General features: G+C 44.2%; 1 protein-coding gene across 8 annotated transcripts in view; it reads left to right on the top strand.

Moving 5' to 3' along the window:
* The window catches only part of AKAP9 (A-kinase anchoring protein 9), a 200,529-nt gene that overhangs the window by 175,979 nt on the left and 6,877 nt on the right, over window positions 1-17,673 (top strand). For all 8 annotated transcript variants that reach the window (XM_073677388.1, XM_073677390.1, XM_073677392.1 and 5 more), the window contains 9 exons: window positions 640-703; window positions 2,292-2,401; window positions 2,479-2,667; window positions 4,866-5,054; window positions 5,961-6,099; window positions 7,058-7,277; window positions 9,090-9,240; window positions 11,994-12,668; window positions 13,695-13,894. In XM_073677388.1, coding sequence (XP_073533489.1) covers window positions 640-703; window positions 2,292-2,401; window positions 2,479-2,667; window positions 4,866-5,054; window positions 5,961-6,099; window positions 7,058-7,277; window positions 9,090-9,240; window positions 11,994-12,668; window positions 13,695-13,894 — 1,937 coding nt within the window. The remainder of the gene's footprint in view (window positions 1-639; window positions 704-2,291; window positions 2,402-2,478; window positions 2,668-4,865; window positions 5,055-5,960; window positions 6,100-7,057; window positions 7,278-9,089; window positions 9,241-11,993; window positions 12,669-13,694; window positions 13,895-17,673) is intronic.

Genomic DNA, 17,673 nt, shown 5'->3' with positions numbered 1-17,673 from the left:
TTATATTCTGGGCCCTAATTCCATGTTCAAAGCACAGAACATTCTTCAGTCTTATTGCTCTGAAACCTTTCAAAGGGAACCCGTCCGCATCTTTTTCCATAATGAATAAATGGTATAGCTGTATAGGGAATTGTCTCCAAATGAAAATGATACTTTTTTTTTTTTATAGACATCCGTTATGCCAGACATGAGAATCTTAATATAGAAATCCTATGCCGATCAGGTTGGAAGTGCACTGGGGCGTGTTAATGCACTTTCAAGGATAATGACGCCCCCAGTGCACTTTAAGTCTGATTTGCATGTAGCTTCTTTTTTTCTGATTATTTATGACTGGTTCATTGGATCTCTACTAGAAAAAAGATATTCTCTTTGTTAGACAAATGCCTACATCATACCACTACTATATGGAAAAACGTGCCGACACAACATGTAAAGTGCAGACGTATTGGATCATTTTTTTTTTTTTTTTTCATAAATTACATGGAGGGGCTGGGGTCAAAAAGGAGGGGCTTTTGTACAAAAAGGAGAGGCTGGGGTACAAAAAGGATAAACTGATAATTAATGGATGAGTTTTTGGGTTGTTTTTTTTTCAGATTCTTTCCATTTTTATAATCTAATTAGATTTTTGTGTTTCCCTAGGGTGGAGTCGTTGCAGATTCTGCTCTTTCTACACAGTATCACCTCACAGACGCTGCCTCTAGTGGTGAGATCATCTTCCCTTTTAACCTAACATCTAAATATATTCATGTGGTTTTATAATTTGTAGTTAGGAATGTTTATATGGTTTGGCATGGTCCAGCGGCAACATCAGTAGTCCATGGCTCCTGGAGCTGAGCCCTGTGAACCTGCAGCATCCTTGCGCCACTGCGGATTAATAGGGCCTGAATGACATCGTTCTGCAACGCACTGGGCCTTGTAGTCAGAAGTGTCAGTAAATAGGAGGAGGTTTGCAGGGCTCTGGTCCTGCAGCCCCTATTAAAGAAGTTGTCCACTACTTTTACACTGATGCCCTATCCATAGGATAGGGCATCCAAGTATGATTTGCTGGGGTCCCGCACGCGGCACCTCCACTGATCAGCTGTCATCGGCGGCCGACGACGACCGGAAGTGCTCAATTGCGGAGCTCCGCCGTCAAGTGGTAGTGGTCACCGAGGTGTACTGCACATCCGTCTCCCATTCAATTGAATAGGGAGAGGATGTGCAGTACACCCTGGCGGCCACTATCACTTGACGGCGGAGCCCCGCAGGTGAGCACTTCCGGCCGGCGACCGCGGCCACCAGCAACTATAACAGCTGATCGTCGGGATGTGCCGCGTGTGGGACCCCGACCGATCATACATTGATGCCCTATCCTACGGATAGGTCATCAGTGTAAAAGTAGTGGACAACCCCTTTAATGACATGCCCATTAGGATCAAGTAAATCTTTTTGCTCAACTCTATATCTAGTACATAGATGCATATGTGGATAGATGTAGAAGAGCTGTTTGCGTTGTTTGAAATAACTGTTCACGTTATCAATGTGCATTTAAGGTGTCTTTACGTAGGACTGCTTGTTATCCATTGTATTCTCTTTACTTGAAGAAACTTATCCTTGACCCCCTACAAAAATTCAGTCCCCAGATCACTAAGTAAGGACCGCTAAAGAAATTTTGACCCCAGACTAGACCCCTCAGTTTATTGTGACCCCATACCAGATTGACTCCTGCCTCTGCTCTTTGACTCCAGCTCCGATTTTTTAATTTGGTTTGATCTGGGGTCAAAATTATCGGTTCATTTTGACCCTAGACCTGACCCCTAAACCGCTTACTTTGTTTTGACCAGAGACTAAAGCTCCTCAATTAATTCAGACCCAGATCAGACTCTGAAATTGATTCAGATCCCAGACCAGACCTCTAAATTAATTCAAAACCCCAACCAGACTCAAGACTTCTAAACTAATACAAAGGCCAGAGTGGGCCCCTCAATGTAATCGGCCCCCTAATTTCACATCCTAGAAACAATGAAATATTCAGTCCCCAGCCCAAACTCATACACTTAACCGTCTTCATTCCCAGGGTCTATGGTCCACCGAATTCAGTATTGATGCCATCTATAAAACACCACCATAGCTGTAGAGAACAAGTCAAGTGCAGTGATGAGGACTTTATGGGACTAGTTACTTTTCTCTGAGCCCCGGGCTTCTAAACTGCTCATAATATAATCCATCACTGAAATACTTATTTTATTACATAGAAAGTGAAGTCCCACGTGTCACTTATTATTTTATTCTTTTGTGGCATATGGATACAGAATGTGATTGGAGCCAGGGAACATACGATGCTCAGAGTCCCGACCACCTTCCTGAAGGACTGAGAGTGGGAGACGAGGTCCCAGAAGAGTTACTTCCAAGCAAGATCAAGGTACCAACTACAATGATAGAAGATGACCCCCTTCCCGATATTTATACCTGTACTAACAATCAGTGTCATGCCTATAGGACTTGTTACGTGCCGTCCATCAGGAGGGGATGCAGGTCTTGTCGCTGACCGAAGCCACCAGCCCCGAGAAGGAGAAATCTTTTACTATCAACACCCAGTCCTGGCGCGAGGAAAGAAAAACCTTAATAGAGACCATCGCGTCATTGAAAGACTTGATTGCTAAAATGCAGTTTTACAAGGATCCTGAGGTTTGTGGGTGATACTTTACAGGTTTGGGTATTTTTATATTTTTCTTAGCAAACCCAGATGTGCACGGCCATGTAAAAGTACTTTCCGTTATATATAAAACCCTGTTGTGGTGTTGAATCAGGAAGAGTTTTATAGAGAATGGGATCCTGGGGAAATTTTAGTAATTCTAGCCAATATAGTACTGATAATACCGCCATTTACAGCCCACCATGTAGTGTACAAATATACAGTACCTAAGAAAACTCTTTAAAAAATCCACAAAATATTGCTGAAAGCCATGAGCTGAGCTTCTTCAAAGAGTGCACCGAGCACCTGTGCTTTGTTTGAACGGTCGTTCTGTGCTGACACACTCCCTATAAAGCATACCTGTCATCTCACCCAAAACCTGTAGAACGGCATGCTCTTGCTACACACATCACCCATAAGATAAAACTGCTTTAGGTTAACATACTCATCTAAAACGTCCAAGAACTTCTTCGATTTTCATGCTTTGTAAATTGACAATCTTTTTTATTTGGCGATTTCACTATATGCTCTGGAACTTGCTTTCCCTTCCCAGAATGCATTGCACCCACCTTTTGTTCAATGGCTTATACTGAAATGAAACACCACCTCTGTTATATTTGCATGCAGTTTGATAGACAAGCAGGAGTAGACCTGCTCCTGCTTCCTGTAGTGAGACAAAGCCCCGCCCCCGCTTCCTGTAGTGAGACAAAACCCCGCCCCCGCTTCCTGTAGTGAGACAAAGCCCCGCCCCCGCTTCCTGTAGTGAGACAAAACCCCGCCCCCGCTTCCTGTAGTGAGACAAAACCCCGCCCCCGCTTCCTGTAGTGAGACAAAGCCCCGCGGGCCGAGTCCGTCTTCCTGTGTCGAGGCGGGCCGAGTCCGTCTTCCTGTGTCGAGGCGGGCCGAGTCCGTCTTCCTGTGTCGAGGCGGGCCGAGTCCGTCTTCCTGTGTCGAGGCGGGCCGAGTCCGTCTTCCTGTGTCGAGGCGGGCCGAGTCCGTCTTCCTGTGTCGAGGCGGGCCGAGTCCGTCTTCCTGTGTCGAGGCGGGCCGAGTCCGTCTTCCTGTGTCGAGGCGGGCCGAGTCCGCCTTCCTGTGTCGAGGCGGGCCGAGTCCGCCTTCCTGTGTCGAGGCGGGCCGAGTCCGCCTTCCTGTGTCGAGGCGGGCCGAGTCCGCCTTCCTGTGTCGAGGCGGGCCGAGTCCGCCTTCCTGTGTCGAGGCGGGCCGAGTCCGCCTTCCTGTGTCGAGGCGGGCCGAGTCCGCCTTCCTGTGTCGAGGCGGGCCGAGTCCGCCTTCCTGTGTCGAGGCGGGCCGAGTCCGCCTTCCTGTGTCGAGGCGGGCCGAGTCCGCCTTCCTGTGTCGAGGCGGGCCGAGTCCGCCTTCCTGTGTCGAGGCGGGCCGAGTCCGCCTTCCTGTGTCGAGGCGGGCCGAGTCCGCCTTCCTGTGTCGAGGCGGGCCGAGTCCGCCTTCCTGTGTCGAGGCGGGCCGAGTCCGCCTTCCTGTGTCGAGGCGGGCCGAGTCCGCCTTCCTGTGTCGAGGCGGGCCGAGTCCGCCTTCCTGTGTCGAGGCGGGCCGAGTCCGCCTTCCGGTGTCGAGGCGGGCCGAGTCCGCCTTCCGGTGTCGAGGCGGGCCGAGTCCGCCTTCCGGTGTCGAGGCGGGCCGAGTCCGCCTTCCGGTGTCGAGGCGGGCCGAGTCCGCCTTCCGGTGTCGAGGCGGGCCGAGTCCGCCTTCCGGTGTCGAGGCGGGCCGAGTCCGCCTTCCGGTGTCGAGGCGGGCCGAGTCCGCCTTCCGGTGTCGAGGCGGGCCGAGTCCGCCTTCCGGTGTCGAGGCGGGCCGAGTCCGCCTTCCGGTGTCGAGGCGGGCCGAGTCCGTCGTCCGGTGTCGAGGCGGGCCGAGCAGAGTCCGTCTTCCCATAATCTACCTTGATGTCTTCTGCTAGAGGCAGATTACACGTTACAATGTACAGAGAAGCACACACTGAATACAATTGAGGGGCCGTTCAGTTTTTCCCTGTGGCCTCCATTTGGCCACAATGCATATGTCGCATGATGAGCCCCAGCGGCTCCTGGACCCCATTGATCTATAGTAGGATTTGTCTCGGGTTCTCCCGTGGAGTAGTGTTGTTGGTTGGAAGGGAAAAGGAACGCCACATGCATCTGGAAGTTTTCTTAATTGTGCTTCCTTTGTATTTTAGGTTCAGACAAGGTTGGATTTTCATGACCGCTGCCCAGACTGGAGAGGAGAACTGCTGCACGCCATACAGGAGGTCTTCTGTAGAGAGCAGGATGCTCTTCTCTCTGCTTTCCACACCCAGTTGTCCTCGCTGGGCCATTGTGATGCCTCTGCCTTAGTCAATAAAATGCATCACCAACTGCAAGAACAGGTGATTCCTCCGGCGCTGGATGCGGCTGTCTGCACCAGATGGGCTCTACGGATCTCCCAGTGCAGAGTTTTTAAAGGGGTTTTTCAGATATAAGTAAATCTTAAAAGGGGTTTTCCCAAAATTAAAGGTCATCGCCTATCCTCCTGATAGGGGGGATACCTTACTAATCACTTGGAGTCCGATCACTTTTCAGAGATGGAGCAGACTTTGAGCATTGATGCCTGCGCTCCATTCATCCTCTAAGGCCTTCCAGATATACCTGAGAACAGCTCTTGGCTTTTCTCATCTGTACCATTGGCAGCGAATGAAGTTGAGGTTTTCATGCTCGACCTCCACTCATACATCTGTCGGTCCCCCAGCAATCAGTAACTTACCCCCTTATCATATGGATAGGGAATGACTTTTTTCAATTTTGAAAAAAAAAAGAATCTTTTTGGAATTAAAAGTTTTGCAAGTTTAGATTCTTTCAGATTTTTTGGCTTCCTGATCTCTTCTTACTGTCACAGATGAGGGGCTGCTACAATGTCATCATACATTTAAAAAAAACAAAGATATTTGCTGATATTTTACAGCAAACTTAGGATGGGGGTGACGGGAGAGAGGAACAACGCTGTATCTCCAAGAGGGATGCTTTGAGTGTACAGAAATGTAGCAAACCCTCGGTTGTGGGCAAGTTTTGTACAGGTTTCTAAAAATATATAACATTAATTCCACTTACTGACTGAAACAGAGATATGGAAAATGATGGTGAATTGAAATATAAAGTATAGCTATCGGGGTCAGCTCTGCTGCATCTGTATATGAATGTAGACTGGCATAGCTTACCTTGCTGTACAGTGTTATCTACTATTTTTGTAATCCCCTAATGTCTACTGATTGTATTACAAATGTTACTCTATTTTTCAGGGTATGGAGCAGATTAACGCCATGGACTGTATACAGAACGCTGAACGGCGGAGTTTGCTCCTCGAGATCCAGGATCTTCGCGCTAAGTTGACCAATCTGCAAGTTAATCCTGGTATTGAATCCTTGCATCGCACTGAAGGTAAAATAACAAATCTTACAGAGTTATTCACATTATGTAAAGTGATCACATATCGCCAGGATATGCCATCACTATATGATCAGAAGATGTCAGACCCCCTCACCAGTGCTGAGGATGAAAATCTACTTTTTCCTACATCTTGGCATCCTCTTCTATACATTCTCCAAATCTGCTTAATTTTACCAGAAAATTCAATTTGCAGCAAATTTATTCTCTGCTAATTGAATGTCCCTTATTATACTACTGGCGTCTGGAGAGATTCGAGAAACCCCAGGGCATAATAAACATAAGGAATCAATGAATGCTCAATTCCGCTGCTCACTCTCCCTAATACGGTCCGCACCGCCTCACCTTACCTCCACAGTGCGCTGAGACCGAGGGCATCTTCACATTAGGCTAGGACGTCCATCTGCGTCTAGGGACCTTCCCGGCGTAGTCACGGCAGAAGTCCCAGCCTAGCATGTAGAGGCGCTGGGTTTCGGCACACAGTGGTAGTAAAAAGAGGCGCAAGGACCATACAGGAGAGAGTGGAGCACCACATGTGGCCAGAATACAGATTTTTGTAAACTTCGAGTAGAATTCTATTCCACTCGCATCAGTTCACCCAACTTTGCAGGAAACCTAAATGGGACCGGCTGCTGTTTCCTACAAGGCTGGTGGTCAAGGAGCACAGGTGCAGACAAAATCTGTGGAGCAGAGTAATTTGACACTTGGTGAATTAACAAATATGGGAGAATTGGGTGATGTCAAATATTCTGCTGGCCATGTTGGTTGTCACCTAGCTTTCCTAAAATGTAACAATTTGTACAAACAAGCGAAAATCAAAAACGTAAGACAAGATCACAAGAAAGTGGAAATCTTTCATTGCTTCTTTTACTGTTTTGGACCCCCAAAAAAAAGCAGCGCTTGCACAGAGTTTCAGAGCCCCCCACCTTATATTGTTCTCCTCTCTGGACAGGGGCTGCTCTCTATCTGCCGCAAGATCAGTCCTCGCTCCCCCAAGAAATGCACCTGCAACTCCACAGCATGAACGCCAAAGCCGGCGAGCTGCAGGAGCAGCTGGGCTCGGAGAGGCTCCTGTCAGCCGAAATCAAGAATGAACTTGCACTAACCAAGATGGAACTTGAATCAACCCTCAAGCTGCAGCACAAGCACTTTAAAGAACTTGAGTCTCTCAGGTAATCTAGCCATCGTAGGTGGCCATAAATATCTGACCTAGATTAAGAAAGCGTGGCTGCTTTCTTCAAGAAACTGCTCCACTCCTGTCCATTAGTTGCTCCAGGTATTGCAGTTTGGCACCATTGACGCAAATTGGAATTATACCATCTATGGACAGGTGTGGTGCTGTTTCTGAAAAAAAAAACAGACCTGTATTTCTAATCCTGGACAATCCCTTTAAATACTGATATGTCAAAAGCGTAATCTGTACACCTTCACTATACACAGTTTCTTTCAGTGTCCTCATCCTAAACTTTAACAGCTCTCCTGAGTTAGAAAATACTTGTATTATCCTGCACATAACAATGCTGGATAATATTTGTATTGTGCCGCTCCTCTACTATTACATCTGGGAATGTATAAATTGTCAGCTGGGTGTTACCTGTTCCCCTTGTCGTTGGGGGCCAGTCTTTACACATTGACACTGTCCAAACAGCGCTAACTATGTAACGACTCCATCTATTAGCAAGCACAATAGTAGCATCCAGTTGTCTAGTTATTAGTACCTTTCCAGGAAGAATAACTTAGGAAAAGAACAATGCAAATGTCTAAAAAAAAAATAAAAAATTATTCCTCCTCGAATGACATTTATTTATTTATTTATTTTTAGACATTTGTGTTGTCCCTTTCTTTCTTAAGTTATTCCTCCTCGAAAGATATTTATTTGAGAAAGGAACAATGCAAATGTCAAAAAAAAAAAAAATACATACCGTTCCAGGAGGAATAAATTAAAAGGTTTTCAAATCTCCAAGATCCTATCCCAATATGTAGTAGGAATAGTAATAATAATAATAGCAAATACCTCCAATTAGAAATGTAGTATAGTTCTTCTGATTCGCTATACCGCTTACCCCATGTTCAGGGCATTGCAGTAGCTTAGATATCCATGTTTATGTCCACTAACAACTAACTAACTGTCACTATATGAGTAGTTGTAACTATGGATACCCAAGTTACTGTAATGCCCTGCACATAGGGTAAGCAACATAGCTAATCTGAAGAACTATACTACGTTTCTATTTGAAGGTAATTGCTAATATTATTAATATTACACCTACTACGTATTGGGATAGGATCTTAGAGATGGGAATACCCCTTTAAGAAAGGGACAAAGAAAATGCCTAAAAAAAAAAGACCTCCAGAATTATTATTTTAGGGGGAGAGCTGTCAATGAAACTTGTAATTAATCTGGAAAGAGTCTTGTGGCTGAAGGAGACGACTTGCATCAACCATAATAGTTGACTCATTTCGAGGCAATCTAACGCAATCTACTCATAACCAGGTTTGCCTTGAAATGCGTCAACTATTATGGTCTAATAAGGGACTTTTTTTTACAAGTTTTTGGCATGCCATACTTCCATTGCCATTTTTTTTAATCATTGGAAAATAAAGCGAATATTTTTTCGATGCGCTGGATCTTTGCTCTTGGACTCTGTAATGATTGACAGTTGTGTCGAGCAAACAAGACCGGGAGGTAACGCTCCTTTCTTGCAGCATGCCTCATGTGGACCTGTCATGGAGGCCTGGGCTGGCTTTACGCTAGAGGACACAACTATGACACCTGGGCCCTTGGGACTATGGGGGTCCCAAGGCCCATCTGGCACCAATGTTATAAATGGCAGGTGGTGGAGACCTGATAAAAATTGTGCACAGGAGGCCAAAGAGCAAGTTACACAGCAGTCCCATCATTACCCAGAATGAAAGCAGATTGTAGGATTTTAATGATCTGAATTGAAGGCTTTTATTGCACTAAATATCCCATCTATAATCAGGATGGAGCTGAAGAAGAGACGTGAGGAGCTGGACAGCATTAACAACGCCTTGGTAAACGAGCAGAAGAAGAGCAGAGAGCTGCAGTGGGCTCTGGAGAAAGAGAAGACGAAGAGCGAGCGTAGTGAGCAGCAAGAGAAGGAAGAGCTGGAGGTGAGACGCCAGGACAGAAGACCCATACCTGGCGAGGACACCGTACAGAGCCTAACACCCGCTGTAACTAATGTCCATGAAAGATCAGTTACTTCTATTATTCATCTTCATAAGCAGCGATGTAACTTTGTAATCAGATTGCATTACTTATCTTGTACTGATCCTGGGTTATAACCTGAATCCAAAGCTGCACTCACTATTCTTCAGGGAGCTGAAATCTCTCAACACTGGTGCAGAGTTTGCACAAAGTTGTAGTTCTTGCTGCAAAATGTAATGTTTACACCAGGAATAGCTGACATCTGTTAGGGTATGAGCTTAGTGACATGTGAACTGGCAGAATTGTGAGCGCAGCTCTGCACAGTCATCTGATGTAGGAAAAAGTAACTGCCTCGTTGCATTATGGGAGTTAAAAGAATCTGTTTAAAGGAGTGTCTGACAAGAAGCTTACTGACCATTTCCAATAACAACCAGCAGATCTGTGAATGCAGCTTTATAATACCTAATAAGTAATGTATTTACACACTGACTCCACCAGCAGAATAGTGAGTGCAGCTCTGGAGTATAATACAGGAGGTAACTCAGGATCAGTACAGGATCAGTAATATAATGTATGTACACAGTGACTGCACCAGCAGAATAGTGAGTGCAGCTCTGGAGTATAATACAGGAGGTAACTCAGGATCAGTACAGGATCAGTAATGTAATGTATGTACACAGTGACTGCACCAGCAGAATAGTGAGTGCAGCTCTGGAGTATAATACAAGATATAACTCAGGATCAGTAATGTAATGTATGTACACAGTGACGGCACCAGCAGAATAGTGAGTGCAGCTCTGGAGTATAATACAGGATGTAACTCAGGATCAGTAATGTAATGTATGTACACAGTGACTGCACCAGCAGAATAGTGAGTGCAGCTCTGGAGTATAATACAGGATGTAACTCAGGATCAGTACAGGATCAGTAATGTAATGTATGTACACAGTGACTGCACCAGCAGAATAGTGAGTGCAGCTCTGGAGTATAATACAGGATGTAACTCCGGATCAGTAATGTAATGTATGTACACAGTGACTGCACCAGCAGAATAGTGAGTGCAGCTCTGGAGTATAATACAGGATGTAACTCAGGATCAGTAATGTAATGTATGTACACAGTGACTGCACCAGCAGAATAGTGAGTGCAGCTCTGGAGTATAATACAGGAGGTAACTCAGGATCAGTAATGTAATGTATGTACACAGTGACTGCACCAGCAGAATAGTGAGTGCAGCTCTGGAGTGTAATACAAGATGTAACTTAGGATTAGTAATGTAATGTATGTACACTGTGACTGCACCAGCAGAATAGTGAGTGCAGCTCTGGAGTGTAATACAGGATGTAACTCAGGATCAGTACAGGATCAGTAATGTAATGTATGTACACAGTGCCTGCACCAGCAGAATAGTGAGTGCAGCTCTGGAGTGTAATACAGGATGTAACTCAGGATCAGTAATGTAATGTATGTACACAGTGACTCCACCAGCAGAATAGTGAGTGCAGCTCTGGAGTATAATACAGGATGTAACTCAGGATCAGTACAGGATCAATAATGTAATGTATGTACACAGTGACTGCACCAGCAGAATAGTGAGTGCAGCTCTGGAGTATAATACAGGATGTAACTCCGGATCAGTAATGTAATGTATGTACACAGTGACTGCACCAGCAGAATAGTGAGTGCAGCTCTGGAGTGTAATACAAGATGTAACTTAGGATTAGTAATGTAATGTATGTACACTGTGACTGCACCAGCAGAATAGTGAGTGCAGCTCTGGAGTGTAATACAGGATGTAACTCAGGATCAGTACAGGATCAGTAATGTAATGTATGTACACAGTGCCTGCACCAGCAGAATAGTGAGTGCAGCTCTGGAGTGTAATACAGGATGTAACTCAGGATCAGTACAGGATCAGTAATGTAATGTATGTACACAGTGACTCCACCAGCAGAATAGTGAGTGCAGCTCTGGAGTATAATACAGGATGTAACTCCGGATCAGTAATGTAATGTATGTACACAGTGACTGCACCAGCAGAATAGTGAGTGCAGCTCTGGAGTTGAATACAGGATGTAACTCAGGATCAGTACATGATCAGTAATGTAATGTATGTACACAGTGACTGCAACAGCAGAATAGTGAGTGCAGCTCTGGAGCGTAATACAGGATGTAACTCAGGATCAGTACAGGATCAGTAATGTAATGTATGTACACAGTGACTCCACCAGCAGAATAGTGAGTGCAGCTCTGGAGTATAATACAGGATGTAACTCAGGATCAGTACAGGATCAATAATGTAATGTATGTACACAGTGACTGCACCAGCAGAATAGTGAGTGCAGCTCTGGAGTATAATACAGGATGTAACTCAGGATCAGTAATGTAATGTATGTACACAGTGACTGCACCAGCAGAATAGTGAGTGCAGCTCTGGAGTATAATGTACAAGTTTGTTGTTTTGTTTTTTTATATATATTTTTCAGTCTTCCACTGTAACAGTAGCTGGGGCCTCCATAGTGTTCATCAATGGAGAATATCTCTGTCTTGGCTTTTCTAGGACTCAGCAGACCCACCATGCCAGGGGCACCCGGTGATCACTGGGTCCTACGGACTGTGGCAGTGTTGCGCAATGAGCATTGTTTATCTCAGCCTTGGCCTGAGATAAACATAGCAAAGGTAATGGAACCAACCAAAATTATGTTTTTGTTTTTAGGACTTCCAAATACTCTTAGAAGAGCAGAAGACCAAGACTCGTGACTTCAGACATCAGTTGGAAGAGGAGCAGCTGCTTGTAAAAAGCCTCCAGGAGCAGCTCACCACCAAGGAAAGTCTATATGATGCCACACTTTCACAGGAGAGAAGCAAAGTGTCAGAACTCCAGGCTTTCCTGGCTGCAGAAAGGACGCGATCTGGCGAGCTGGCCATTGGTCTCGAATGTAAGCAAGGTCTAGAGGCTCGAGTGCGGAGCATCGAAGGAACCGGGGAATCAGAAGGTCACAGCCCAACCGAGGAGCTGCTGAGAGACCTCCAGGCCCAGCTAGATGCCAAACATCATCGTATCATAGAGTTAGTGATGGAGTCTGAGGGATACAAGCTGGAAAGTGTCCAACTGAGGCAGAATCTGGATGAGGAGAGACAACGATTCCTAAAAGAGGTAGAGAGAGAAGCTGCAAAACTCAGCACGAAAAGGACAGAGGAACTGAAGACTGAGATGGAGGAGCTTCAACGGCAGGTACAGGACAAAGTTACGGACATCAGGAGGCTTCAAGCAGAGGAGAGACACTTGAAAGACACAATTCAGAGTCTCCAGAACAGCGAGAGAAGTCTCCAGAACAGCGAGAGAACCAAAGAAAATGGCTCAGAAAGGACTGAGCTCCCCGAATCCTCTGTAAGTTGTCTTTTATAACTATCATTTTTTAATGAATCATGGGACCATGATATCTGACACCAGATAAATGACATGGGTGGTCATCTATCTGGTCTAGGCGTAGTCCATTCATTACTACTGTTTGTAGGGGAAGGGACGTGATAACTAGAGGGGTATATACTGGAGATTTGTGCTGCCCTTGGTCCAGCGTCCTGTCCGGTTTTCCTTGGAAGCCATATTTCATTTCTGTGCCCGGCATCCTCAATATGCCATCTTCACATCATAACGTGGGGGGCTAGTAAGTGACCAGAGACCTAGGATGCCTGGCGGAGGATGCCAGCCGCAGAAGTGAAGACGGCCTACCACGCAGGACACCGGACCAGGGCCACACAAATCTAATGGCTTATCTTTAGTATTTACTCCTCTAACATTGTGCATTTTAAAAATGGAAGATTTAGCAGGGGGAATTATTAAGGCTGCAATTTCATATGCCAGTCTTGAAAGGTGTAAGATGTGCCAATTTTTTAAAGAGGTGCTCCTGCCTTTTAATGACTTTGGTGCATCTTTGCACCACAATTTCTAAAACTTTGTCAATTTCTGGCGTAAATCTCTAGTAAATTTGTCGGTTTGTCCTACTTCTATAACCAAGCTCTGCCCAGTTTTTACTGAAAAAAGGTGTCCATTTTTGCACAGCACAGATATTCACTAAAATTTGCAACTTTTTTTTTTTTTTTCAGAATTCTAACACTAATTTTTAAAAAAAAAAAATCACTCTCTTTTTATATTTGTTGCCAGCGTAAGGAGTGTGTAAAAAAAAAAATAATAATAATAATGTCGCTATGATACTTTAATATAACTATAAAGGACATATTATTCAATATAGTGGAGAAGATGCTCCAATATTTATGTGCAATGTGGGTTATAATATATTTACATATCTGTTATGATAAAATTCTGCCTGCGGGGGGCGCTCTCTGGATACAGATTTAGGTAGCCGATGTCCATGGCTCCTATAGAAAGTGACAGGTTACCTAATCTGTTTTTCAGGATGCAATTAATGTATCTGCAAGAAGTGAACTCCACCAGCCAGCAGGAAGCGTCCCAAATCTTTTGTGCCCCGACCCTCTGAGTGCAATGAACGGGGATCCCGGTGCAGACGGAGCTGAATTCAACATGGACACCATCAGACGGAAGCTCCAACAGGTCTCCTCGAAACTGAGACATCTGGCAGCCAAAGCCACTCGAAGGTAAGAGGGTGCAGTAGACATCAGTTCTCTAATAATGGCATGAAGTGAAAACCCCCTGGGGTGGTGGAACAAAGAAAAACAAGACTAAAGGCCCCGTCACACTTAGCGACGCTGCAACGATCCCGACAACGATACGACCTGTCAGGGATAGTTGCCGCGTCGCTATGTGGTCGCTGGTGAGCTGTCAAACAGGCAGGCTCACCAACGATCAGGGGAGCAGCGACATCGTGGAAAGAATCTTTCCACGATGTCCTGCTCCTGGTTACCAGCCTGCTGAAGCAGGAGCAGGCTGGTAACCATGATAAACAGCGGGTTACTAGGGGCACACGCGCTCCTAGTAGCCCGCTGTTTATCATGGTTACCACTCTGCTACGGTGAGCGGGAGGTTACCGCTCACTTTAGCAGGCTCGTAACCATGATAAACAGCGGGTTACTAAGTGCGCGTGTGCCCCTAGTAACCCGATGTTTACCATAGTTACCAGCCTGATCGCTGCTCCTGCTGGTCACACACAGCGATGTATACTGACCAGCGGGAGAGCAACGACCAAAAAAAGGTCCAGGACATTCTGCAGCGATCAGCGACCTCACAGCAGGGGCCTGATCGCTGCAAAGTGTCACACATAGCGACATCGCTGGTGAGGTCGCTGTTGCGCCACCAAAACCGTGACACAGCAGCGATCTCGCTATGTGAGACGGGGGCTTTACCCTCCGTAAACTGTGCTGACTTTCAATTAAACTGCATTTTTAGGGGACAACCATAGACCTCCGGCCATCCATTTGATATAGATATGGGAAATATTCTTCTGCTCATCTCACATTTTAATGTCTTATTCCCATATTTAGCACTTCTGGCACTCAAGATCGCCCCCTGCGGGGTTTCTTTTTCACTTGACAGCCATATTGGGCCATAAGGTTGGATAGTGCACGACCTGCGCCAGTCATGAAGTGGCCTTTGCCAGCTTATCCCTTTACAACCATTGGGTATTGAGTTTCTGGACCATAATCAGGACCATAATCAGATTACGACCTATCATGATTCTTCTTACAGATACATCAGTTTATATTCTATTGATATAAGCCTATAATCCAAAAAGTAATTCCAATATAGATAAGAGCACACAGAAAAAGCCTAATATTATATAAGTGTTACTCCAATTTAATTAAAAGAATCAGACAAATCTATATATACATAATAAATGTTTTATTGAAATACTCAACTGCACAATATAAATCTAAAAGTTGATAGCAAAATTAAGAAACAATGAAGGAGGAGCAGGAGAGGCCAATGAGAGACACAAAATAATGAAAATAAGATTACAATTCCAAGGGTAGCCACCAATTGGCAGAATACTACTAGCAAGAAATGATAACCGGTATGTACAGGTATATATATATATCTACAAAGTTAATTATAGTGCAATTCTGCAAGTTAGATTTATAAAGATTTGGTGCAGTGTAATACACAAAAAGTAAAAGCAGCAGTGAAAAAATATAAGTACATTATAATCAGACATACCCCAAAAAATAATAGACTGTGTCACCACATCTAACTTGCAGAATTGCATTGTAATTAACTTTGTGGATATATATAAGTAGGGTCAAAACGCACATTGGGGTCTGAGGTGGAGGCTGATGTGGTAACACGGTCTATTATTATTTTTTGAAGTATGTCCGATTATAATGTATTTATATTTTTTTCAGTATTGATTTTACTTTTTGTGCATTACATTGCACCACATCTTTATATATGTAACTTGCAGAATTGCACTGTAATTAACTTTGTGTATATATGTGTGTATATGTGTGTATCCATATATATATATATATATATATATATATATATATATATATATATATATATATATATATATATATATATATAGATACACGTGTATCTATATATATATATACAGTACAGACCAAAACTTTGGACACACCTTCTCATTTAAAGATTTTTCTGTATTTTCATGACTATGAAAATTGTACATTCACACTGAAGGCATCAAAACTATGAATTAACACATGTGGAATTATATACTTAACAAAAAAGTGTGAAACAACTGAAAATATGTCTTATATTCTAGGTTCTTCAAAGTAGCCACCTTTTGCTTTGATGACTGCTTTGCACCCTCTTGGCATTCTCTTGATGAGCTTCAAGAGGTAGTCACCGGAAATGGTCTTCACTTCACAGGTGTGCCCTGTCAGGTTTAATAAGTGGGATTTCTTGCCTTATAAATGGGGTTGGGACCATCAGTTGTGTTGTGTAGAAGTCTGGTGGATACACAGCTGATAGTCCTACTGAATAGACTGTTAGAATTTGTATTATGGCAAGAAAAAAAGCAGCTAAGTAAAGAAAAACGAGTGGCCATCATTACTTTAAGAAATGAAGGTCAGTCAGTCCGAAAAATTGGGCAAACTTTGAAAGTGTCCCCAAGTGCAGTTGCAAAAACCATCAAGCGCTACAAAGAAACTGGCTCACATGAGGACCGCCCCAGGAAAGGAAGACCAAGAGTCACCTCTGCTTCTGAGGATAAGTTTATCCGAGTCACCATCCTCAGAAATCGCAGGTTAACAGCAGCTCAGATTAGAGACCAGGTCAATGCCACACAGAGTTCTAAGTTCTGCTAAGGACAGGCAACAAGCAGAAGAGACTTGTTTGGGCTAAAGAACACAAGGAATGGACATTAGACCAGTGGAAACCTGTGCTTTGGTCTGATGAGTCCAAATTTGAGATCTTTGGTTTCAACCACCGTGTCTTTGTGCGACGCAGAAAAGGTGAACGGATGGACTCTACATGCCTGGTTCCCACCGTGAAGCATGGAGGAGGAGGTGTGATGGTGTGGGGGTGCTTTGCTGGTGACACTGTTGGGGATTTATTCAAAATTGAAGGCATACTGAACCAGCATGGCTACCACAGCATCTTGCAGCGGCATGCTATTCCATCCGGTTTGCGTTTAGTTGGACCATCATTTATTTTTCAACAGGACAATGACCCCAAACACACCTCCAGGCTGTGTACGGGCTATTTGACCAAGATGGAGAGTGATGGGGTGCTACGCCAGATGACCTGGCCTCCACAGTCACCAGACCTGAACCCAAGGCAAAAGGGCCAACAAGTGCAAAGCATCTCTGGGAACTCCTTCAAGATTGTTGGAAGACCATTTCCGGTGACTACCTCTTGAAGCTCATCAAGAGAATGCCAAGAGTGTGCAAAGCAGTCATCAAAGCAAAAGGTGGCTACTTTGAAGAACCTAGAATATAAGACATATTTTCAGTTGTTTCACACTTTTTTGTTAAGTATATAATTCCACATGTGTTAATTCATAGTTTTGATGCCTTCAGTGTGAATGTACAATTTTCATAGTCATGAAAATACAGAAAAATCTTTAAATGAGAAGGTGTGTCCAAACTTTTGGTCTGTACTGTATATATAATGTGTGTATGTATGTGCCTACACATACCGGTTATCATTATTCCTTGGTAGTATTCTGCCATCTGGTGGCTACCCTTGGTATTGTGATCTTAATGTTCATTATTTTGTGTCTCTATCAACCTCCCCTTGCTTTCATTGTTCATTGTTTTTACTATTAACTTTGACATTTTATTTGTATTGTGTAGTTGTGTATTTCAATAAAATATTCTGTACTTATATACATTTTACCTGATTTTTTTTTTTTATTAAATTGGAGTAACACTTAAATATTATATTTTTTATTGATGATGACAAGTGCAAGGCTGTGAAGATCAAAGCATTCATGGGGGTGTAAGTTCTGGACCTA

The sequence above is a fragment of the Phyllobates terribilis genome, unplaced genomic scaffold, assembly GCF_046119375.1.
Source record: "Phyllobates terribilis strain yellow unplaced genomic scaffold, ASM4611937v1 Scaffold_4__5_contigs__length_816908805, whole genome shotgun sequence".
NCBI classification, from domain to species: Eukaryota; Metazoa; Chordata; class Amphibia; order Anura; family Dendrobatidae; genus Phyllobates; species Phyllobates terribilis.
Note: the sequence above shows the minus strand (reverse complement) of the source record. Positions and strands in the feature narration are given on the sequence as shown.